The sequence below is a fragment of the Erpetoichthys calabaricus genome, chromosome 16 (genome assembly GCF_900747795.2).
Source record: "Erpetoichthys calabaricus chromosome 16, fErpCal1.3, whole genome shotgun sequence".
Taxonomy (NCBI): Eukaryota; Metazoa; Chordata; class Cladistia; order Polypteriformes; family Polypteridae; genus Erpetoichthys; species Erpetoichthys calabaricus.
The window spans coordinates 75,431,613-75,454,759 of record NC_041409.2 but is presented as its reverse complement, the minus strand read 5'-3'; the positions used below and the strand labels follow the sequence as shown (position 1 = coordinate 75,454,759).

At 38.9% G+C, this 23,147-nt stretch overlaps 1 protein-coding gene across 2 annotated transcripts; it reads left to right on the top strand.

Annotated features, from left to right (window-relative positions):
- Positions 1-517: 517 nt before the first annotated feature.
- On the top strand, positions 518-11,482 carry eif5 (eukaryotic translation initiation factor 5). 2 transcript variants are annotated; one of them, XM_028822270.2, is made up of 12 exons: positions 518-666; positions 842-1,057; positions 3,922-4,201; positions 4,547-4,628; positions 6,764-6,936; positions 7,664-7,775; positions 8,456-8,580; positions 9,743-9,904; positions 10,181-10,342; positions 10,417-10,581; positions 10,766-10,906; positions 11,056-11,482. In XM_028822270.2, the coding sequence occupies exons 3-12, from the start codon at positions 4,130-4,132 to the stop codon at positions 11,146-11,148; spliced, it is 1,287 nt and encodes a 428-aa protein (XP_028678103.1). In that variant the 5' UTR covers positions 518-666; positions 842-1,057; positions 3,922-4,129; the 3' UTR covers positions 11,149-11,482. The 2 variants fall into 2 exon arrangements, with proteins under 2 accessions (XP_028678103.1, XP_028678101.1); XM_028822268.2 differs by having other exon boundaries at positions 842-1,094.
- The last annotated feature ends 11,665 nt before the right edge of the window (positions 11,483-23,147 follow it).

Here is a 23,147-nt window from a genome sequence, read left to right as displayed (position 1 = left end):
AACATGAAAGCATCAAACATCCATTTATTGCGCCTGTTCAGTCGCTCAGTAATTTCAGTATATGCATCATAAAATAACATGACATCGTTTTGCGTGCATTCTTGAACAACGTGTCACCGGAGCTTATAGTTCCGGCAATGTGTGCGGGAAAGAAACCGTTCTTGGGCGGGACGCCGATCTTTTGCAGAGGACAGCCACGCGGTCAACCACCACTAATTCGTGTCAGTCCAATTAAGGAACATCTTCAGTATACCGAGCGAGAGTGGAGCGGCCAAATGAACCCGACGCATGGCACACTGCAAGGGAGAAAAGTTAAAAGAAAACTGAAGGTTCCACCGTTGTGTTAAAAGGAATAAGAACTAATACCGTTCAAATTTATTGCCTAGACGCAAGAACTTCAGTGAGTAACGAGACCGAACCCCTCCCAGATTGCATTGACGCACATGTTTCCTCGCGAGACCGCTGTAGCCCGCCTGTAGCAGTCTCCTATTACGCTGCGCTACGATTGATGACGAAGAGATCCAATAATAAGAAAGAAAATGGAGCGAACATGTTCCCCAACCAATGGCACGGCTGCAGGCGGGGCTACTCTTTTTGTGGAGACCGTCTCTTAACTGGCGTCGAAGCGCTTTTGCGTCGGTCACAGTTTGCGAGAACGTTCTCGAGGTGAGTCGATGAGAGTGGGTGTTGATTGTTTTTGTCCTCAATTAAGGCGAAAATAAAACAATTATCGAGTTAATGTAATTATATTAATTTAATTAGTCGTACATTTGTTTTTGTGAATATTTATTTAAAATGGTAATTAATTGTAACTTAATTTCATGTTATTTTCCTTTTGCAGATACCCTGTTCCCGAGGGCGTCTCTGATTTATTGCCTGTATTATTTTTTTTAAATCCATATCCGTTGGAAAGGTGAACCCCTCATTGATCGGCATCCTTGCCGTGCCTTTTCGCTTTCCTGTAATAATAAATCCCACCAGTACCTTCCGTAACCAACAAGTTCATCCCGTCCAAGGGCGAGCAGCGTTGTGTTTATGTCTTTATTTTACGAAAACGGTGAGTACCTGGACGAGAGGAGCGACGGATGGGAAAGGTATTTGACGTTTATTATAATCTTATGATCTTGTATGCTGTTTCTTGCCTGTTTTCCGTCAGGTGAAAATGGAAATTGTGGCGTATGTGTTAAAAATGTGCCTCAAAATGGCGCCCATTCTCTCTGTCTCGTGACGCATTCTGCACCAATGCTGGTGCGCTGTAAATCCATGTGGCACATCGCGCCCCTTTTTTCAGCTTGTGCAGTGAAGGTAAACAGCGTGGAAATAATTTTCCCGTGTGATGTGCTTTAGTTGATTGCCTTGAATGCAAACCTCGCGAACTAGAAGTGCGACGTGGTAGCTAGCGCGTGTACGACTGTTCAGCACTCGTGAGTCATCACTTGGAAAGGTTGCCCTGCAATTCGAGATTAGGAGCATTCATTAGGTCCGTGCGTTGTTGGCCCAGATATCAGGCAGGAGAGTCCTCCTATCGCGTAGCGCACGTCTCTATTGTGTACTCTTTGACACTTAATCGGGTGTGTCCCTGGAGCAGACGGTCTTTTCAGTATTAGATAGTGTCTGCGATATTTTCACTCCTTTAGCGGAGTGAACGTCACATATGCGCGGTTTATTATTTTAGTTGAATCATTTATTTTTATTTATTTTTTTAACCGAGGAGTCAAGATTTTAATATGCAAACCGACCCCAGGTAAACGGGCGCAAGCAGTGTACGCTTAGCTACGGTTATGTTGGATCTATTTTAAAGGTTCTGCGTTTTAATAAATAAATTATATATAATTTTGTTAGTTTTAGGGGCAAAACAAAAATGCCGATCTTACCGAATTGTGATACTTTTTGCTTACTGAAAATGTATCATCCGTGGACTGCTTTATCCTTGATTGACTGGTTGCAAATTTTCTTTGCACCAAAATACATAAATTGTTTGTTTATTCTGGGGTATCTGACTTCTTTCTCTGCAATTTTTATATGGATGTTAAGAGTGATACTACAAGACTTCTGCTCCGAAACTTTCAAAACCAATACAGTAAAGAACAAGCTCCCCACATGCTTTCTTTTGCCTTTTTAGAGTAAGCTCCTGCATCATGTAGTCTATTGCTGAAACCATTTCTCATCTTTCACTTATTTGCTCATTCAGCGTTAATTTACTTTTCCATTTAGTAGTAAATTGGGAAATGTATAAAAAAATAACATGTTAAAAATGCCACACACATGCTGTCCAAAGAGGATATTAAATCTTGTTCTGTAAAACCAGCAGAGCAGACCTCAAACCCACTGTTATTCAATATGCAGCAGGTGTTTAAACCGGGCAGTGAGGAGTGTTAATTATGCAGTGGATTGCCTGAACTGGAAGGGGTACATTTGTTTGATATTTACTGTAATCCTTTTTTTTTTTCCTCCTGTGAGAGCTGCAAAATGGTGGTGCCAATCTGCTTAAGTTATATTGATTTTTCAAAACTGAACATCTTGATGAAGTTTCAAGCTGCACACTACAAAGTCAGCGGCCATTCTAATCAATGCATGTTTGGGCCCAGCCAGTAACTGAATGGGAGATCAACCAGGAATTTTGGTTTGGTTTATGCTGCAAGAGGTGTTTGAGGCCAGCAGGGGGTGCCTACCCTGTAGTCTGAATGTGGATCCCAATGTAGTGACTGGGACATTATGCTGTAATAATGACTTCTTCAGATGAGACATAAAACCGAGGTATTGTCTCTGTGGTTGTTAAAGATCCCTGGGCATCCTTCGTAAAGAGTAGTATATGGCCCAACATCCTGGCTAAACAGTCCACCACCTCCTGGTCATTCAGGCCCCATAATCCCCTTGTCTCTGATTGGCTATCTTTCACCACCTAACAGCTAGTGTGTGATGAGCTTACTGGCGCAAAATGGCTGCCGTTGCATTATCCAGGTGGATACAGCACATCAGTGATGGCTAAAGTGGCTCCCCCACTCAGTGTGTAAAGTACTTTTGAGTACCTTGAAAAGCACTATATAAATGAATTATAATTTAGTCAAAACAGTATCTGGTGTTTTATGTGCACATTTTAACTGCACCCTTTTTACAGTTAAGGCACTAGGTTCAGAATTTTAATTTTCCACTGTTTCAAAAGCATGTTCCGTATTCTCTGTAGTGTAAAATTGGAGCTGCTCTCTAGTGGAACTTGTTTAACAGAATTATTTTCTAGTCAGATGTGTTGACACCAGCCTCTCCCACCCCTCCCCCATTTTGTTGTAGTAAGCTGACAAAGTTACAAAAAAAGTGTCCTGAGAATTTGCAGGGCATTCAGGACTATGGTTCAGTTCAACATTTCTTCTATTTTTAGACTAATCTGAATTTTAATGTGTAATGTAAATGCATCTGATGTCTTTTTGGTTGTTAAAAATTGTAACCTGTGAACCTCTATTCTGGGACTTAAGGGCCAGCTGCAGTGTGAACAATATGGGCGTACAGGTATTTGATTAGTGTCATATATAACTGAGTCTTGACAGATTTGTAAATGAAAGTGTTTGATCTATCCTGTTGAGTGAATTTTTTTTTCACTGTAAAATTAGGGTGATTTTTCTGTAACAAGCTATAGTTTACAAGCAAAATTGCAAATTGGTTGTTTACTATAAGATGATCAATTACCAATGCACCACTTTTTAAGAGGCCCTCAAACATTGGTTTTGGGGGGGGGCAATTAGTCCTTCTTGTGAAGTTTTATTTATTTGAACTCTTACTTTTTAATCTTTAATTTCTGTTCTGATTCTTTACTGAATAATTGGAAAAACCCGTAATAGGCCTCCTTGATTTCTCCATTATGTGCTATTAAAAATGAACTGTTCTAAGTAACTGAAAAAAATTATTTTTTTTTTTCTTTTTCTCCAGAGCTGTTGCGCAGCTGTTGGTACCTGTGTGGGGGAAACTTAGCCAACAACCAAGGAGCTTGCAGCCTCAGTGGCGCAAACATTTTCATGTCAAAGACCGAGTACACTTACAGTCGTTTATGTCATCCACTCTTCTCAAGACAGAAGATACCAAAAAATTGCAATCAAAGATCTTTTTATCTTATTGATAAAACATCTAAAAAGCCAAAATGTCTGTCAACGTTAACCGCAGCGTTTCAGACCAGTTCTATCGCTACAAAATGCCCCGTCTGATTGCTAAGGTATGTACAGAGTTATTTTCTTGATGGTTCTTAGTTATTTGTGGTGTTCCAGTTGTTGATGTTGTTCAACACTGGTTTATCTTGGCAGGTAACTGTTGTTTTTTTGTTTGTTTTTGTAAATACTCTGCCAGTCTTCAGTCCCTGTATAAGGGAATACAAATATTTCCTTGGCACAAAGCTCTAATAGTGCATTTAAAAGTACTTTGAAAGTATTAATTGAATACTTCCTTGAAAGGATTCTAGGTTTATTTCATGTCTAGAGTTTTTAAAATGTGAGGGATACAAAAAAATTGTTTTTAATATTGTGCAAGATAAGTAACTTTTTTTTTTACTTTTTTTTGGTAGGTTGAGGGCAAAGGAAATGGAATTAAGACCGTAATAGTCAACATGGTTGATGTTGCAAAGGCACTTAATCGGCCTCCAACGTGTAAGTGAAGGGTATCTTTCAAATACAGCATATATTCTGGCCACCATGCATAGCAATTTTTGAAATGGGCATAATCACATAATCGGTTGAAATCCATGATGGTTAAATTATAAAACCCGCTTTGTCTAGTCAAGTATTAGGCGAGGGGTCAGGTACCTTTCCCCGCCGCACAAAGCAAGAGATGTCTGTCCATAGCTTTACTCTTTTCATCTTGGGAGTCTTAAAATTCTAGTAAATTAGATGATATTCCACAAAGTACATTTTTACTCTTTGAAATAAGAGTATATGACCAGAGTTGTGTGTGTGGTTGTTTTTTTTGTTTTTTTTTGTATCCCATAAAACTAATTCTAATACTGATAGTCTCTTTGGGCTAATGTTAATATGTAAAATCTATCGGTAGTCATGAGGCAAATGCAAGAGGAAAATTTTCTCATCAGATGTTTGAATAACTGGTCAGAAACTACTATTCTATTACGGGTTTGTGTTAATTTTATCCAATTACGTAGTTAACATTTTGTGTTGTGTATTGACAAAAACAAAACATACAGTGTGATTACAGATATATTTGTAAAAGTCTCAAACCAAATCCTTTCACATTTTCACACATGCTAAGAGTGCTGTGATTATTCTTTTAACATACATCCCCAACCACCATGTTTGCGTGATCTTTCAAGTTCAGGGATTTTTGCCAGGGCCTTTAGTTTCTTAACTAATTTTACACATCTGTGTGTCACTCTTTTTTTCATTTAATTGATATTCTTGTTTACTTGTCCAGCTTACAGAAATTTTGTGAGAAATTACTAAATATTGTATTTTTGAACCTTCATTTAAATTTGTTTGCTCTGTTAATGACCTCTAAATGCGGCTTATAAACAATGAACAGTACAGACACAGATGCAGGTAACTGCACTTAATTCCAAAGAGGAGCAATTATTACTGCAGTGCTAGATTCACTTAGCTACTAGCAAGATATTTTTCCATAAGCATTTGGTGATGTCAAAATTTGGAAACAAGGAAGCAAACTCTTCATGAATGAATGAAATAGAATAAGTGTTCTGTGTTTTTGTTTGGGGTAGTAATAGAGAATTTCCGGGAATAGCAGAACCAAAAACAAGAACCACTCCCTAACAAATAGATCAGTTGGAATAAAACTCAAGTCATGGATTTTCCTTAGGACTAAACAAAATGCTTGTTGGGTTATTGGAAATAATAGCCTCATCTTTTTGGTTTTTGTTTTTACAATTTTTTTTTTTGTTCTTTCATAGTGCCCTGTGCAATGGCAAGCATTTTGTCAGTACTTTTTTTTTTTTTTTTTCTTCTTCTTCTTCTTCTTCCCCCTCTTGGGGGGCTGAATATTTTTTCCAAAAAACGTTCTCAGTTGCACACCGAAATCCGACATGAAACATGTTACTGTGTGCTGTGGCTGCTGTTGTTGCCTGTTCAGCCTCTGAGGCTGCGAGGGGTGGCTTGATAGCTAGCAGGAACGTGGGCTGGCTGTCTTCACATGGCAGTTACAGTGGCTTGCAATCTGGATTGTACCTCTCCTAATAAGTGAGGTCCTCCCAGGTGAACATTGCTGTAGGCTCATCAGCTACATGAATGTGTTCAGCACCACAATAAGCTGGGGACCAATCAGCTAATGCTGGATTTCACTTTAGTTTTCGATCTCTTGCATCAAAATTTGGAATTCCAAGTCGGAGCCCAATTTCAGTTATAATATGCAAAATGTTGTCTACGGGAGTATTTTGCTTTGCACATTTACTTTGGTCTCTTGCCAAATGTTTGCCATTTTAGAGGTTGTTTGTTCTTTACTACTCATACACACAGGGAAGGAATTTAGGTCACATCAACTAATCCAACTTTCTTTTTAGCAAAGGGAGTCAAACTGAAACAGAATAGTGCATTTTGTTGCAGTTTACAACTTACTACTGTCATTTACCCCTGAACTTTGACAAAAGTTGACATCTGTCCTGAAAGAGTTAAATCTGGGGCAAACAATTTTTTGATTTTAGCTACTAGGTCAAATGCTGGAAAATTTAATGTTGGTAGGGTTTGAGAGCATTGTTCAAGGAGTACTAATAATAATGCAAAGTGTTCTGTAGCATTTGTAATCCTTTTGTTCCTTATTTAATTAGATCCCACCAAGTATTTTGGTTGTGAGCTGGGTGCACAGACCCAGTTTGATGCCAAGAATGACCGCTACATTGTCAATGGATCTCATGAGGCGAATAAGCTGCAAGACATGCTGGATGGGTTCATTAGAAAATTTGTGCTGTGTCCAGAGTGTGAAAATCCTGAAACTGACCTGGTAAGTTTGGATCACCCAGGATGTTGTACTGAAGCCCTAGTTTGTGACACACACATAAAATCCACACCATTTTCAGCTGTTCCTGTTACATGAACATCCTATACTCTTGCATGAGTATACCATTCATGTAACCTGGTATTCGCCAAGTTTTTTGTTTTGACCTCTTGAAACTACACTTGGCAACATGTTGCATGGTAGATAACGCATGTAAGAATGTCGCTGTACTTTGTACACATACGGTACTATTAAAGGTAATTGTCAAGATGTACCGACTTTGAAGTTTGAGTGCTCCTAATGTAATTTTAAAATATGTTGTGGGGCAATCGCACTTAAGGGCGGCGCAGTGGGTAGCGCTGCTGCCTCGCAGTTGGGGGACCTGGGTTCGCTTCCCGGGTCCTCCCTGCGTGGAGTTTGCATGTTCTCCCCATGTCTGTGTGGGTTTCCTCTGGGCACTCCGGTTTCCTCCCACAGTCCAAAGACATGCTGGTTAGGTGGATTGGCGATTCTAAATTGGCCCTAGTGTGTGCTTGGTGTGTTTGTGTGTGTTCTGTGGTAGGTTGGCACCCTGCCCAGGATTGGTTCCTGCCTTGTGCCCTGTGTTGGCTGGGATTGGCTCCAGCAGTCCCCCGTGACCCTGTGTTCGGATTCAGCGGGTTGGAAAATGGATGGATGAATCGCACTTAAATGTAAATTTCTTATTAAACATTTTTTTTTTTTTTTTTCGTAGCATGTCAATCCTAAGAAACAAACCATTGGTAACTCTTGCAAAGCTTGTGGATACAGAGGCATGCTTGACACCAGACACAAACTCTGCACGTTCATTCTAAAAAATCCACCTGGTAAGTAAACTAAGCTCTTTAGTGAGTCTAATGAATAATATTTGAAGTATAAACATACTCCCCTGCCCAGTGCAGTTTTTTTTTATTACTGAAATGGCAAAGGGTGTAGCCTTACAAGTGTATCGAAGACAAATGTTATTGGTGGGGGGAATAATCCATGTTTCAGGTTTAAGAGGCATTTGTTTTGTTCTAGAAAAACCTGTCATTTAATTTCTTCAAAAATTAATTTCTGAATGTTTAGAAAAACAGTTGCTAATGTTGTTAAAATGCTTACCTGTTCCCAAACAAATTTTGTCCTCGTGCAGAGTTTAAATTGATAATTTTATGACTTGAGATCTAGCTACATAGCCTATAGAACTGTTAATATTTTGTCATATTTGAATTAATAAGCATTGTCAGGAGGTACTCTGTTTTAGAGAAGTGTTTAAGATTCCAGAGCCTGTGTGTGGGGTGGGGTTTTGTTTTTTTATTTATTTTTTTTTTTTTAATAATGTAAAAGCTATTTTAAGTGTTTTGACAGCATTGCCATTGGAGTCTCACTTTATTGGAGATGTGCAAAAATCTTCAAGCAGTACTATCGTGTGTGTGTGTATATATAATATATATATATATATAATAATCTCTGTCCTTCATTTTCTCTGAAAGGTATAATCTTTGAGAAAAATGTTCTTTCATTTTAGAGAACGACAATGGATCCGCAAAGAAGGAGAAGGAAAAAAAGAACCGTAAAGGAAAAGAGAAGGAAAATGGATCTGGCAGTGGAGAAGCAGCCAACCATAATGAAATTGATGCACCTGATGCAATCGTGAGTTGGTTTGTTTCCTGGAGTGTACTTGCATATGTATAAACAGATTTACTTGTTAACCTTTTTGTGATAAATTTGGTAAAAGTATTACCCTGTCAGATTTTAATTTCAGCAGTAGATAGCACATGGTTTCTGTTTTTATATGCTGATCATTTTAAGTAACTTCTTTTTACTGAGTTGTCAATAATATAAAAGCTTAGATACAAGTATTTGAAAGCCTTTCCTTTGTCTGCATGGATGTTTTGGTTTTATCCTGTCCTAATGTCTAACTGGGGACTTACCATGCCTAAGTGGAAAGATCCAGCAAGCCGCTTGCATCAACAGTCACACCTTAAGTCATAATTCTGATGTACAATTAACTTGCATTGATTTTTGTATGGTGGTGGTTTATGTGAAAGTGTTTAATCTTAAAACTGAAATCTAGCTGGACTTGCTTTTTAAAGGTTTCAGCCAAGCCATAAATGGGGAAATATATTGTTGGCAGGCACACCAGCAGCATTTGGTACAGAAGTGGAATCCACTCATTGCTTTGCTGCAGATGATGCATACTCTCATTGGGTTAGGCTGTTCAAGTTTGCATCAAGGTGAATTTAACAGAACTGTTCAGTGACGGATTTGTCTGGACAAAGTCTGAAGAGGTTACTTGAGAAGCAGTTTGATCGCTAATGGGCTCAAATATCTGTGCAGGAAGGAGTTGAATTAAATATTTTTACTGCAGTAAAGTCCTGTCTTTTTATCATGGCCATTTTGGCCAATTGTTTGTCCTACTCAGTTCTAGGAGCCACATGGGGCTACAGGTTTTTGTTTCTGCCAACTTATGGTTTAATTGTCCATGTGACCTAATTGGGAATACCACTGTTTTTCCCAGTTGCACCGCTTAACACTTATTACAAAATAGTATGTTATTAGGGGGATGGAGTTGAATCAAAAATGCAGGGTGTGGTGGTGTGTGCCCTTGACTCGGCGTTCTTCATTCTTTTCGGCCTTCTCAACCATTCACATAGCAGTATGTCAAGGTAACAGTGGGCCTCAATAAGAGCTTGTCATTCTACAACCCCTTGCACCATTTGATCACTTCAAGAAAACCAAAATGTTTGTTAGGCTGATCTACTGCTCTTCATCCATTTGATGCTCAGTTTCTAAAACTTTTTTTTTTTTACAGGATGGAGATGATGAAGATGATGACTGGGGTGAAGAAACAACCGAAGAAGCTCAGAGAAGAAGAATGGATGAAATTAGTGACCATGCCAAGAATCTCACTCTGAGTGAAGACCTGGAAAAGCCATTAGAAGAAAGGGTCAATATGTTCTACAACTTTGTCAAGGTATTGCAGTACTTGTTTGTAACCCTTTTTGGTGCATCATTGTTTGTTTATGTAGTCCATATACCTAAGCAACAAGTATTTTGTCTAGTCTTTTGCTTTTGAGGCTAGCTACTGGGCATTTTGATTTTTGATTAGGAAATACCTCAAGATGTTTTCTTTACTGGATTCAAAATTAGGATAAAGTTTTAACCTTTTGTTGAGTGAATTAAGTAAAGAAGCATCATTCACTTGTAAACTAAAGTGAGCTTTTCCTTATTTTCTTTTTTACAAATATAGCAAAAGAAGGAGGAAGGAGTCATTGATGGTGCAGACAAGGAAATTCTTGCAGAAGCAGAGAGGCTGGATGTAAAGGCAATGGGCCCTCTAATTCTCAGTGAGCTACTGTTTGACGAAAATATTCGTGATCAGATCAAGAAATACAAGCGTCATTTTCTGCGTGTAGGTATCCTTGTTCTAATCTGCTATATGCTGGGTTGGTGTTGGTGTTATGCTAACCGTATATTTCTTTTTAGTTTTGCCACAACAACAAAAAAGCTCAGAAGTACTTGCTTGGTGGATTTGAATGCTTAGTTAAACTGCATCAGGATCAACTATTGTCTCGAGTTGCTATTATTTTGAAAGCTATGTATGATGCAGATCTTCTAGAAGAGGATGTCATACTTGCATGGGCTGAAAAGGTATTTTACTTTAATAGTTTTAATTGTGGTCCTATTTGTGAAAAAATAAACACAACATTGCACACTTGTGGAAATCAAAAATTTTCAATCTTCATAAAATTCTACACAACTAATGATTTTATTTCAACTTATATAATGTGCACTATTTTTGTGTTGTAAAGGTTTCAATGTGATTGTTTCTCAGGTGTCCAAGAAATATGTTTCGAAGGAGCTGGCCAAAGAAATCCATGCAAAAGCTGCTCCTTTTGTCAAATGGTTAAAGGAGGCAGAAGAGGAGAGTGAGGCTAGTGAGGATGAGGAAGTGGAAGATGATGAAAACGTGGAGGTGAATCTTGTTTGAATTGCAATTCTAGCCATTGCTAAAATTTGAGTGGTTGCTGTTGTTCGCCTTACCAACGCTGTCCAGAATTTTATGACCCTAGTGTTGCGAATCCGTTAATCCTTATTTCTCCCCTTTATTTCCCTTTCTTTCAGGTTGTGTATTCCTCATCGGTTAAAGAACTGAAGGTTGAAACTGTAAAGCCTGAACACAAGGAGGAAGATGATATTGATATAGATGCCATTTAGAGCTATGCTTTGCAAAACTTGCCTGCTTTATAAAGTAGATTTTTTTTTTTTTCCTCTCTTCCCCCAGAACACCCCCACTCCCAAGGACATGGTGATAAAGCAAGCATTCTTGCATAGCTGCTTGACCCTTTTTATGATCACGCTTAAACTTTGATGCATTGTGTATTTTCTTAAGTCTACCTTAATTATAAAATGCTATTTTTGATTTTGAGCGTTTTATAATTGTGTGCTTTTTCCTATACACACCAGGTGTGGGGGCATTTGTATGTAAATTAAATTGAATGGCAATGTTTTCTTGTAATCAAATGTGTGATTAAACTTCATTGAAAACTGATTAAGTGATGGACATGTTATTTTTCAACTGTTGGAGCAGAGTTGAGTTTAAATCTTTTTGCCAGCTAAAAGTTGAGGCTTTTCACTTCAATTAATGTATAAATTGATTGTGTTGGTGGTGACATTGCAGGGGAAGAAAATGTGTCTAGTCTGCACAGCAACAAAAAACTTTTTGGTTGTTACACACTTCACTGCTGTACATTAGTAAGGAAATTGACATCCGTGCTATAATGAGGTCACCCTTTGAAATAAAAATGTTAAGACGTGTGTCTTCAGTTTTGCACAGATGAGGTGATGTAAACTCCACCCCAAATTCTCTGAGATAAACTCAAATGGCGCGGTGGTGGCTATATGGGTATTTGCTGGAAACCATATCTACTTTTATAGAAGTCAGAATTTGACAGCAAGTGAGTTGACTGTCAAAAGATGGAAACCTGCTTGTTGGCAAAGAGCCGCAAAAAATTAAACAAATGGTACTGTTTTAAAATTTGCAGAATCCAATTGTGTACATAAAATCAATACAGTAGACCTGTGTGGAATTCATTAAGTAATCGTCTAGCACCCAGTTTGAGACTGACTTGCCTTGTGATAGGAGTCCTAGCAGTAGTTGGGGCATCTGACTTTTTAAAGGTAAAAATAATGCCACCGATTGTCCAAGAGCAGTTCTGACCTTTTGCTAGCTTTCTGTGGTCATCCTCTGTCATTCCTGTCGGCTCCTGTTACACCTACCCTCTTAAGGGGATATGTCCATCTTGCTCCTTGAATAGTTTCCTTACTGGTGGTGCCCTTTGCCTTTGTGTGGTATGTTTTGTTTCCACTCCTAGAATTGGTTTTCTTCAGTCCTTCTTTGGGTGCCACTATTTTTAGCTATGGCACTTTGCCCTTGATTACTTTTAGGCGCAGCAGGCAACCCTTTGACGGTGAATGGATGAAGTTTTACATGAACTTGGTGACTCGCAAGACCTGGTCATGGATTATTTCGTGGGTCAGTTGAAATTCCTCTAGGGCCAGTATATAGTTGTTACTTGAGCATGTGGTGATTCTTTGTCCCCTTATTCGCAACAGTTCTGGTCCTTGTATCATTGGACCTCAAGCTGCATACTGTGCTCATCATAAAGTGCAGAGCACATAATGACCCTGCCAAAGTAAAATTGTGTTCAGTGCAAGAACCATCGCATACTGAAGTCCTCTTAATAAATGTGCACCCCAAGAAGCAAGGCTATGATTTTTAGGTTTGCATAGTTTTACTGGCTGCTATTTGTAATGTCTTCATACTTTTAAGAAAAGCACCATTAATGGCTGTTACTTGTCCAGAAAGTCAAGTAAAGACTGAATACTCATTTCAAGCTCCCTGGACCCAGTCCGTCTGGCAGGCCTGTGGATGATCGTGCCTCTCGAATGCCATCTACCTTTTGGACTCCTGGGTGGTTCTTTACATTTCTACCGCTTGCAGCTCACCAATGACCACTGGTTTCATAATGGATGTGTCAGTGCCTAGAATAAAGTCCCATTGTCCGTCCGCTGTTAAAGCAGTGTGGTAGTAGGATTTTTTTTTTTTCTTTCATGAAGGAACCTCAACAGTGGACATCTGAGTTCTAGGTGGTCACTTGACCTCGTATGTCCAGTAGGTCAAAGTGTCTAAACTTCTCAAGTTTATATAAAAAAAGAAAATTGGGTGCTCACTGGTCTAGAGACTTGGTCCCAATCTAGCTGGGTTTTTCAGGTTGGCTAATTTTGCATGTCGTTTTAAAGATGTGTGGTTCTCTTGGCTTGCCTTGTAGGAGTGAACAAGTGTCCTAGTGATGGGCAAGCACCCTGTCTAGGACATGTTCTTGCCACGTCCAGTTTTAGTGGGGGGTGGTCTTGGTGTTTTGATGATAGATTATGGAAACAATGTGCAGCTATCCTACTTGTAAACTATAAAGTGATGTAACACTGCTGCAACCTTAACCACGTGTGAGAAGACCGTAGACTTGACAAAAGCAAGGTTATGTTGAAGAGCAACACTAGTGCTTTTGTTAGTTTTTCATAAAAACTCATTTTTTTCATTTTCTAGAGGAGCATCATTTGGTGTATTTGGGAGAGCCCTTGTAAACAGTAAGTCTGTGAGGGAAGCAATATAATGTGATTTTAATAATGATACTGAGGAAGAATTTAAATAATGGATTGTTTGAAGTTTGGAAGTGAAACTGATGAGAGTTCTCTGGAATTTACCAAACTTGGTTTCCCCCCCAAAATATACAAATGTTTAATTTCATAGAAAAAAATGAGATGACAAGTGAGTTCAAATTTAAGGACGGGCCCTGAACCACTTAATCAGATCCACACAAAACAAAGCAAATTCTGGCATCAGTCAGTGCAATGTCTCCTAACCAGAATAAATAAGCACCTTTGAGGAGGATACCAGTGCCAGTCCATCAAAGGGCATACTAGTACTCAAGTGAAAGCAACAGCAGTGTGGTTAGAAAAACCCTTCTTTGCCACTAGAGGTCAGGCAAGAGTTTTATTTCGGATTCTTGATTCCTGTTGAATTGTGAATGAGATCCCATCACCAAGGGACAAAGAACAGGGAGTATCGAGCATTCTAAAGTTCTTGAGTACCTTGTCATGTTGTAATGCACACTGTGTGTTTGACATGGCAGCATCCAAAAATATGATGTATTTTTGTGTAACCCAAATGTTGAGCAGCGGTTCGCACAGCACGATTTGTTGTCTTGTCTACAGCCTGCACATTCTCTTGTCTCTCTGAGATTTTCATCTGAAAGGGTTGAGGTTAATTGACAATGCCAAACTGGAATGTCTGCCTCTTTATTTTCAACCTACTATTTTTGATTATTGTTTTTTACCTTCATGTTTTTGACCCCAGCATGGCATGGCTGGTCAATCTGTTTTTCTGCCTTGTTTTGTTACTTTAGTGAAATCCTTTAGAATTTGTTTTCTTGCTCTTTTTTGAGAGGTTTGAGGAATGAATACTGTGTTGCAATTTTGCATCCCATTTATATGTATATGTATGTAATTGTAGGGTGTTGTACTGTGTTAGCCATTATGGATCAAATAAGAAGACAAGCAAAATGACACCTTTTATTGCCTAACTAAAAAGATTACAATATGCAAGCTTTTGAGGCAACTCAGGCCCCTTCTTCAGGGAAGATGTAATCAATAAAAGGTGTCCTTTTGCTTGACTATACACGTATATAAAATGCTAAGGGTTATGTCTGCCTGTTATACCCATGAGCCACTAACGTTACAACCTTGATCTTGGCCTTAATTGAAAGCTAATCACGTAAGTGCTGGTGCAGCAAAAAATGTGGGTAGCGACAACATCCGTGAAGTTATCGAGGGTTGTGTGTTTCTTACGGCAAACTGCTGCAGGGGGTGAAATAGCAAAGAAAAAAAACAGCAGTGACCTCTGCTGACTGTTAGGCGCCATGCTGAGGCCGCTCATAGGAAGAAGAACAGGAACAGCAGTGCCATGTACTGAGGGTCAAGTGTGCGATAAACAATGAATGTGCAACACCAAAACCCAAATGCCTGCGTAAACTGACAAGCCAAAGTGATCATTAAGATTGCAAAACACAGTGCTGCACACCCGTGATGGCTTGAAAAAGAACTCCAGCAGCAACAACTCCTAAGTGTCAAAACCAAACACAGGAGGAGTTTCATTGATGAAGAATGAGAATACAACAAAATGACACAAACAGTAAAGCGAGGAGTAAGCCTGAAGGTAGAGCCATTGAGGAGTTGGCTAATACTACGGCTCATCAACATGCCAGACATACTCCACATTACAGAGTGCAAGAACGACAATGACAGAGAAATAAATGTATACCAACAAACAAGATTGTCAAATACACAATTTCCCTCCGTATGCAAACAGTACTTTTACATCCTCACGTAAGCATGTTTTTGGATTTTTTATATACTTTAATCCCCAAGGAGAAACTGTCTTTTCGCATGACCTTAGGAGATCAGAACACAGGGTCGGTCATTGTACAGAGCCCCTGGAGCAATTTTCATTTGAAACTTGAATTAGTGATGTGCTCACTTATGTCGCAGTATTTTTTCATAATGAAAACAAGAGAATTTGTTTACAATATGGAAATGTCCATCTTGCTCTATATGAACCACCAGGACTAATAAAACACATAATGTCAACAGGAACTGAAAGATGTTATTTAGAACACATATAATCAATGAGAGCATCCATTGATCAATCCCACAGGACACAGTGCATACTTCCCTTACATTTTAGGAAATGAGTTCCACATGCCCACTAGTGCTCACCTGAACAGTAATTTTTGTGTATTCTTGTAAAAAAAAAAAAAACCCACACATTATTAATTCATCTGTTAACCTTCCATGATGCCATTTTGTTTATTTTTACGGGTGCTGCCATTTTGTGAACTTTGTTGCTAGGATGCTGCTTCTAGTTACCAGGGATGTGGCCTCATAGAGTGCAATGGCTGACATCAGTTCTGAGGGTTTAAACAGCAGTGCGCCGCTTTACTCATCATCCATGATTTGGATTCAGCCCTCTGAAATACTCTCTCTATTAGCACGTCCAGTTACAATGCCTTACTTCCCGTTTTGATTATTTTTTCTGATTAACGTTTTGACTCCTGGTGACGGTCGTTATGAGTTGCATATTTTTCCGGAACAATAAAGGTGTATAGCAAGGAGTTTTTTAACCCAAGGATTCTCAAGATGAATTTAGTTTGCTTCCAGAAGTGTAATTTAAAAGTTTAATTATTTTACCATATTTTCTATGATAATCAGTTTCTTTTTGCAAGTGCCGGCATTTTGTTGAGTGGTTGTCGCTGTGCTGCCATGGTAATGACCCGGTAGTGAACTACTGTGGCATCATGGAGTCGGGGGGGTGGGGATATAAAATTATGACAAACACTTCCTATTCATGTTAGTTTGCAAACAAATAAAAGATTAGTGTGTGTTTATATAGTTTGTGTTCCTGGTAAATTAATTTTTGTATTTAGGTTTTGATTTGAGCTGGATGACAGTGTGTAAATAACATGCTGGTTGTGAATATTTGCTTGTCTTTTTGTTTCTGTCTCTTCCTCGGCTCCTTTATTTAAAATGTTTTGGTCAACTTTGTGATATGCATGTTTGCTCTGCTTTTTCATGTGACAATCGTCACTGTCCCCTTAATAACTTCCTCCATATCATTCTAAGAAAGAATGAAAGAAAGAAAGAAAACATCAAGTCGAGTTTTGAAAGTCCCAAAAGTCTTACTGTCTACCACACTACTTGGTCACTTATTCCAAATGTCTATCATTTTTTGTGTAAAGAAAAACTTCATAATGTTTGTGCGAAATTTACCTTAACAAGTTTCCAACTGTGTCTCCGTGTTCTTGATGAACTCATTTTAAAATTACAGTCTCAATCCCCGGACTAATTCCCTTCATAATTTTAAACACTTCAGTCATGTCACCTCTTAATCTTCTTTTACTTAAACTGTATAGGCTCAGATCTTTTAATCTTTCCTCATAATTCAACCCCTGTAGCCCTGGAATCAGCCTAGTCGCTGTTCTCTGGACCTTTTCTAGCGATGTTACATCCCTTTTGTAGCCTGGAGACCAAAACTGCAGTCAGTACTCCAGATGAGGCCTCACCAGTGTGTTATAAAGGTTGAGCAGAACCTCCTTGGACTTGTACTCCACACATCAGGGCTCCATATAACCTGACATTCTGTTAGCCTTCTTAATGGCTTCAAAGAAAGAAAGAAAGAAAGAAAGAAAGAAAGAAAGAAAGAAAGAAAGAAAGAAAGAAAGAAAGAAAGAAAGAAAGAAAGAAAGAAAGAAAGAAAGAAAGAAAGAAAGAAAGTTTACCACAACTCTCAAAAAAGGAATTATAAACCAAGCCATCCTACCTCTGTCACACTCATCTGCATTCTAGCTCTGCTACTGAGAAAAGATATTAAAGTCAAATTGTATTTGTATTTCAGTGTAAAATTATAGGTAGGAATTTATTTTCTCAATCAATTGTTCATTTTTCAGAAGTCTCTTAATCCCCCTTGTAGGAGGTTGGAGTCCATCCCAGCAGCACTGCATGCAACCAACCCAAAGGCACCAGTCCAATCATTCACAGGCCCACAACCACATTTATTATCTTGGTTTTTGTGTTACACTTTACGTTTATTCTATCATTTTTTGATTGCTTATGTTTATTGCTCAATCTTATCTACTGCACTGCATTAACATGTATTCCTTTTATTTGAAGGGGTGTTAGTTAAAACGTTGCCTAACGGCTCCAGCAGCCAGCACACAAACCTTAGCCTGATCACTGAGTGTGAGGGTAACATGACTGTACACCGTAAAGAAATATCATTCAGTCCAGGACTGCTTCCATCTGTACACTATGTGATGCAGGGAAAGACTCTGTCACCCCCAAGTTTGTTTAGAAAATGGTGGAATACTACTTCTGAGGAGCAACGCGGTAGCACAGTAGTTCTGACTGCTGCCTCTCAGCTTCAGTAACCAAGGGTTCATTTTCAGCTTGGTCACCTATACTGAGATGTTTGCATGTTCTTCCTGTAGCCAAATGCACTTTCAGAAGGTACAGCAGCTGAAGTCAACTTTGTCAGTCAATGTACTGCAGTTGCAGGGATTTCTCCTGGTAATCACACAGAACAAAAGTAAATGCAATGAACAGCTCAATATACAATGCATGACACCATCCCAATATTATATACAGTGTAAGTACCATGGAGGACTGATGGGCACACTAGCTGGACGTAGAGACAGCTTCTTGCCTGGCCAAGAACCACTGGACCAGTGGAAGCTAGAGGCCAAGAGCAGTTCCATCTCCCATCCAACAGGTAGCAGTAGTCTTCCTGAGGCATTCCAATTTGGACACCCACCAGAGTACATGGAAGTTGGAGTCTGGAAGTGTAGTCCTGTCAGGGTCCCTCAGGCCTTAGAGGGCACTGTTGGTTCGGTGGGGAGCACCTCCCTGGTTTTCACATGACCAGGAAGGGCTGGCACACACTATGGCACCTGAAGTATTCCTGGGTCCAGCTTAAAAGGACTCCACCACCTCACCTGGATGAGTCAGAGAGACTAAACAAGACACTAAACAAGAGAGCCGAAGGAGAAGACAAAGATTTACATTTTAATAATTGTGGTTTGGTTGCCTTTGCACATTTGGTGATTTGTTGTGGTGAAATAATACCCTTTATTTGAACCCATGACTGAAAAAATGAAAGTGAAGGTCTATAAAACAGTAGTGAGACCAGCTATGTTGTTTGGTTTGGAAACAGTGGCAGTCATGAAAAGACAGGAGGCACAGCTGGAGGTGGCAGACTTGAAGATGCTACAATTTTCGCTTGGAGTAACGAGTGTAGTCAGGATTACGAATGAGTATATTAGGGGGACAACACAGGTATGACAGTTTGTTCACCAAGTGAGAGAGGCTAGATTGAGATCGTTTGGGCACATGCAGAAGAGGGGTACATTGGGAAAGGAATGTTTAGAATGGAACCTCCAGGCAAGAGGAAAAGAAGAAATCCAAAGAGGACATCTATGGATGTTGTGAGGGAAGACATAAAGGCAGTCGGTGTGGCAGAAAATGATGTAAAAGACAGGGATGGATGGAGACAGATGATTTGCTGTGGCAACCCCTAAATGGGAGCAACTGGAAGAAAAAGAAGATCTGAGCCCAGTACTGTGTTGGGTAGTATTGTGTTTGAAGTTTGGGGCTCAGTGGCACTTGTGGTCACAACAGCCATAGAAAATAATAACATATTGCACAAAACACAAAGATATAAAATATTTTGTCAATACAGAATTGCACTGATGCCCAGTAATGAAAAGTAAAATAACTAATAATGATAACATAAAATGAATTTGTCTTTGCTATAAATTTGTTTTCTGTATGATTCCAATAATTTTGATAATTTTTATAGTCAAATGTTAATGTTCAAATATGGGGGAGAAATGCGAGGTGTGGCAGCGACGAGCCTCACCTCGGACTGCGCTGTCCCTCACACACTAGGTTGATGTATGCGATTGTCGTGTGCCTGTTGCTGTCTCTCTGTATGTCGCCAATATAATGTTTGCAGACACGTTTATTATATACCCTGACTTTCCACAGTCTGGCTAATATCTTTAATGAATGTGTCTGACATATTTAGTCTTGGTGATCGGACATAAAACCGCGGCGCAAAGGCACAAGTTGAGGCAGGAAGTACCGTCCTGCACTGAAGAGGGGCGCATGTGAGCCCAACAGGTTGCTGCTGTTCTTCTTGGTGATACTCCATTGAGGCGGTGAGACTTTTAAAACTAAAGGAAAATAAGGAGGACTTTTACAAGAAAGTGTCAGAGATTTTCATGGAGAAAGTTAGGCTCATGGACTTCATTTACAAATAAAGGTAAGACCATAAACGGTTTTCAATTTTATAAAAAATGGGATCATACTAAAAAAAAAAAATCCAACATTTAAAAACTTAATTTTGACCTTAAATAAAATATTCTTTTGTTTTTCTTGTTATCCTTTTGTTGAACAGTCCGTATTAAAATTGATTAAAGCATCAGAATTAAAAGCTTTTAAAAACAACTAAATATTTCAATTAAGGTCAAAATTGCAATCCGTTTTTAGTACACCACTCAATACTTTCATTTGTATTGAATGAGAATAAATTATGGAATTGCAACAGCAAATTTAGAAGGCATGGAGGGTGCAGAGCAAATGCGCTCTCTCTTGCCACTATAAGTGTAACGTTCTTTCTTATACAAATATGAACCTTACCTGTGTGTGTGTAAAGAATGCTGATGAGATATGAAGCATAACCAGTAGTCAATGTGCATGCTGGCTGCCAATTGAAGAGTGAATAAGCTACTCTTTTGGGTTCATATATTTGTAAATCTGACTCTGAAGGAGTCAGTGCCTCACCAGCCATGAACCTCACCGCATGTCACTGCCAGTAATATGTATGTCTTGATACAGTAAATATAATTTTGAAATGAGGACGAAACATACATGAATCAGAGACTGGGTTTAACCAGAATGACTGGAGTAGGAAATAAACACTTAATGCATCTAGTAGTTCTTGATTTTAGGAACCACTAATGTTTCCATGATGGTAATAACTGAAAGAGATGGTAACCCTTGTAGGTTGTGTCTTTAGTTATATTTTCGGCATGTATCTGTTCACACACAAAATATGTTCATGTTGTATTCCTGCCAAAGGAATGAATAATCAATCAGACTATAAAATCAGTTGGCCTGCAAATCAGCTAAACCTATTGAATTGATTGGCTGTTCATCGGTCAATTCATTATTGAAAGCCATAAACATGGGATAAAAAGAAGTTGTGTTAATGACTTTATGTTTTCTGCCATTCTAACAGACTACAAGGCACTCTTGTTTTCTCACACAGCACTATTCTCATCCTATCCTGTTGCCTAATTTGGGAAAAAACACACATTTTGCTGGTGAACCCCAGGAAAAAGGCACCTCTGATCTACATACAGTACATCTAACAGAGGCCAAGGCACAGTGCTTCTCTGGTTCTGCTTCTCCAGCCCACTGCCTTTGTCTTTGTTAGATGTTCCAGTGGTCTTCTCTTCCATGCCGTGCCTCCTGCGTCTGTCTGTCTGAGCTTTCTGTGAATCTCCCAGATTAGATAGCTGCTGCCTAGTCCTTTGGAGTAGCTCAAGGTCACACTTGTGAGTCAGTGTAGTGGCTGATCCTGCATTCTTGTGCTATACAGTTCAAATACCTTAACTCCCACTGGCTGTGAGGATTTCAAACTGAGCACATTTCAGGTTGACTGGAAAAGCAATCAGCGTGTTAGATGCAATAATTATCCATAGACCCTCCTAACTGTTGTTATGTTCTTTCTGGGCACTTAACAGTGAAAGTTGTATTCAGGGAAATTATAAACATACTCAAAAGTTTTGAGACGAATAAACTTCTGTGTAAATGTTTTTGTGTTCTGGATTAATCATGTAATTAAAACAAAAAAAAAAACAGAATTTTTCCACATATTTAAAAAGTTACCTTTTCCAGCTTGGAAGTATGAAAAATGAAGTTGGCTTTTTAAAATGCAGAGTTAAGCAAACCTTGCACTTTTAATTCTATGAAGAAGGATTGGCTGTAGTGATGCTTTAATGTTCTGGGTCTTTTAGCTGTTCTATTACTACTCTAAGAGCTACTTCAAAACAAGTCAGTAAGGTTCAAAACCACAAAACAAATCTATAATTAAACCACTCCAGTAACCAGCTTCTGATCAACTTTTACGGTCACTTTTAAAATAGACAGATACAGCTGAAAACTACCTAGCTTCATTTCCTTTACAGAATGAGATAATGCTGACATTCTAGAGACAACACTGTAACAAGAACAGAGTTTATTAAAATACTTTGAATAAATGAAAGTACTGTACTATACTAGATAAATCCTTTTGGCTGTGAAAAGGCTATTTACTTCTGTTTAGTTTTGACTTTCACAAAAATGTCAATTGACTTTCTAGTCAGCAGGCTAACATTGACATATAGGAGTTGGGGGCTGAGCCATTGTTCAAACACTGTGAGGTAGCAGTGCTATCTACTGCAACACAGTGGAAGTTCTTCCTGGTCAAGTGATTCCTTTGAGGGTCACACTATGGACTCGGTGGTGGGGGAGTATAAAAAAGTGTGCTTTACAGTTCAATGCCTTCAACATCATGAGACACACTGACAGTATGTATACATAAAGGTTAGTGACCAAACTTAGAGAAGTGGGAATTCAGGGCATGATCCATGGGTGGGTATAAAATTGGCTCAAACACAGGAAGCAAAAGGGCAATGGTGTGGGGTACTTTTTCTAAATTAGGTGATGTTAAAGGTGGAGTGCTCCAGATATTAGTGCTGGGATTGCGACTCTTTTTAATATTGATAATTTTTCTGGACAAAAATGTAATCAATAAGCTGGTTGAGTTTACAGGTAATACTAGACTTGATGGAAAGGCAGATAATGTATAAATTGTCCTAGATGGACATGGACAGCATACTGGCTTTAGCAGATTTGTGTCAGATGAAATTTAATGTGAGTAAATGTAACAAGTATTAAACATACAAAGCAGAAACGTTAGATTCGAATTCACAATGGTAGGTCTGAAACTTGAAAGTACCCCTTATGAGAAGGTCCTGGGTGTCACAGTAGACTCATCACCATCTACATTCAGACTGTGTATTGAAGAAATCAAGAAAGCTAATATGGTGTTAGGTTATAGAGCACCCTGATGTCAGGGGAGATTATGCTTATGTTACTGTATATAACTCAGTAGTGAGACCCCATCTGGAGTGCTGTATACAGTTTTGGTATCCATAATATAAAAAGGAAATAGCAGCGCTAGAGAAAGTCCTGAGGAGAGCAACTAGACTGATTCCAGGACTAAGAGATGTGAGCTATGAGGAGAGATTGAAGGAGAGATTGAAGGAAATGGACAATAATAAGTAAGATGATTGAAGTGTTTGAAATTATGAAAGGAATTAGTACAGTGGATCCCAGTTGTTACTTTAAAGTAAGCTCTGCAATAAGAACATGGAGACATGGTTGGAAACTTCTTAAGTGCAGATTTTGCACAAATGCTAGAACGTTTTTTCTTCATGCCAAGAACCACAAACATATGGAATAAATTACCAAATAGTGTAGTGGAGAGGAGGTCTTTA

Bases quoted from the DNA above. Each gene is read 5' to 3' on its own strand.
- eif5 (XM_028822270.2), top strand. From the start codon at position 4,130: ATGTCTGTCAACGTTAACCGCAGCGTTTCAGACCAGTTCTATCGCTAC. The intron at 10,343-10,416 runs GTAGGTATCCTT...ATTTCTTTTTAG, and splicing joins ACAAGCGTCATTTTCTGCGT to TTTTGCCACAACAACAAAAA. The intron at 10,907-11,055 runs GTGAATCTTGTT...CCTTTCTTTCAG, and splicing joins AAGATGATGAAAACGTGGAG to GTTGTGTATTCCTCATCGGT.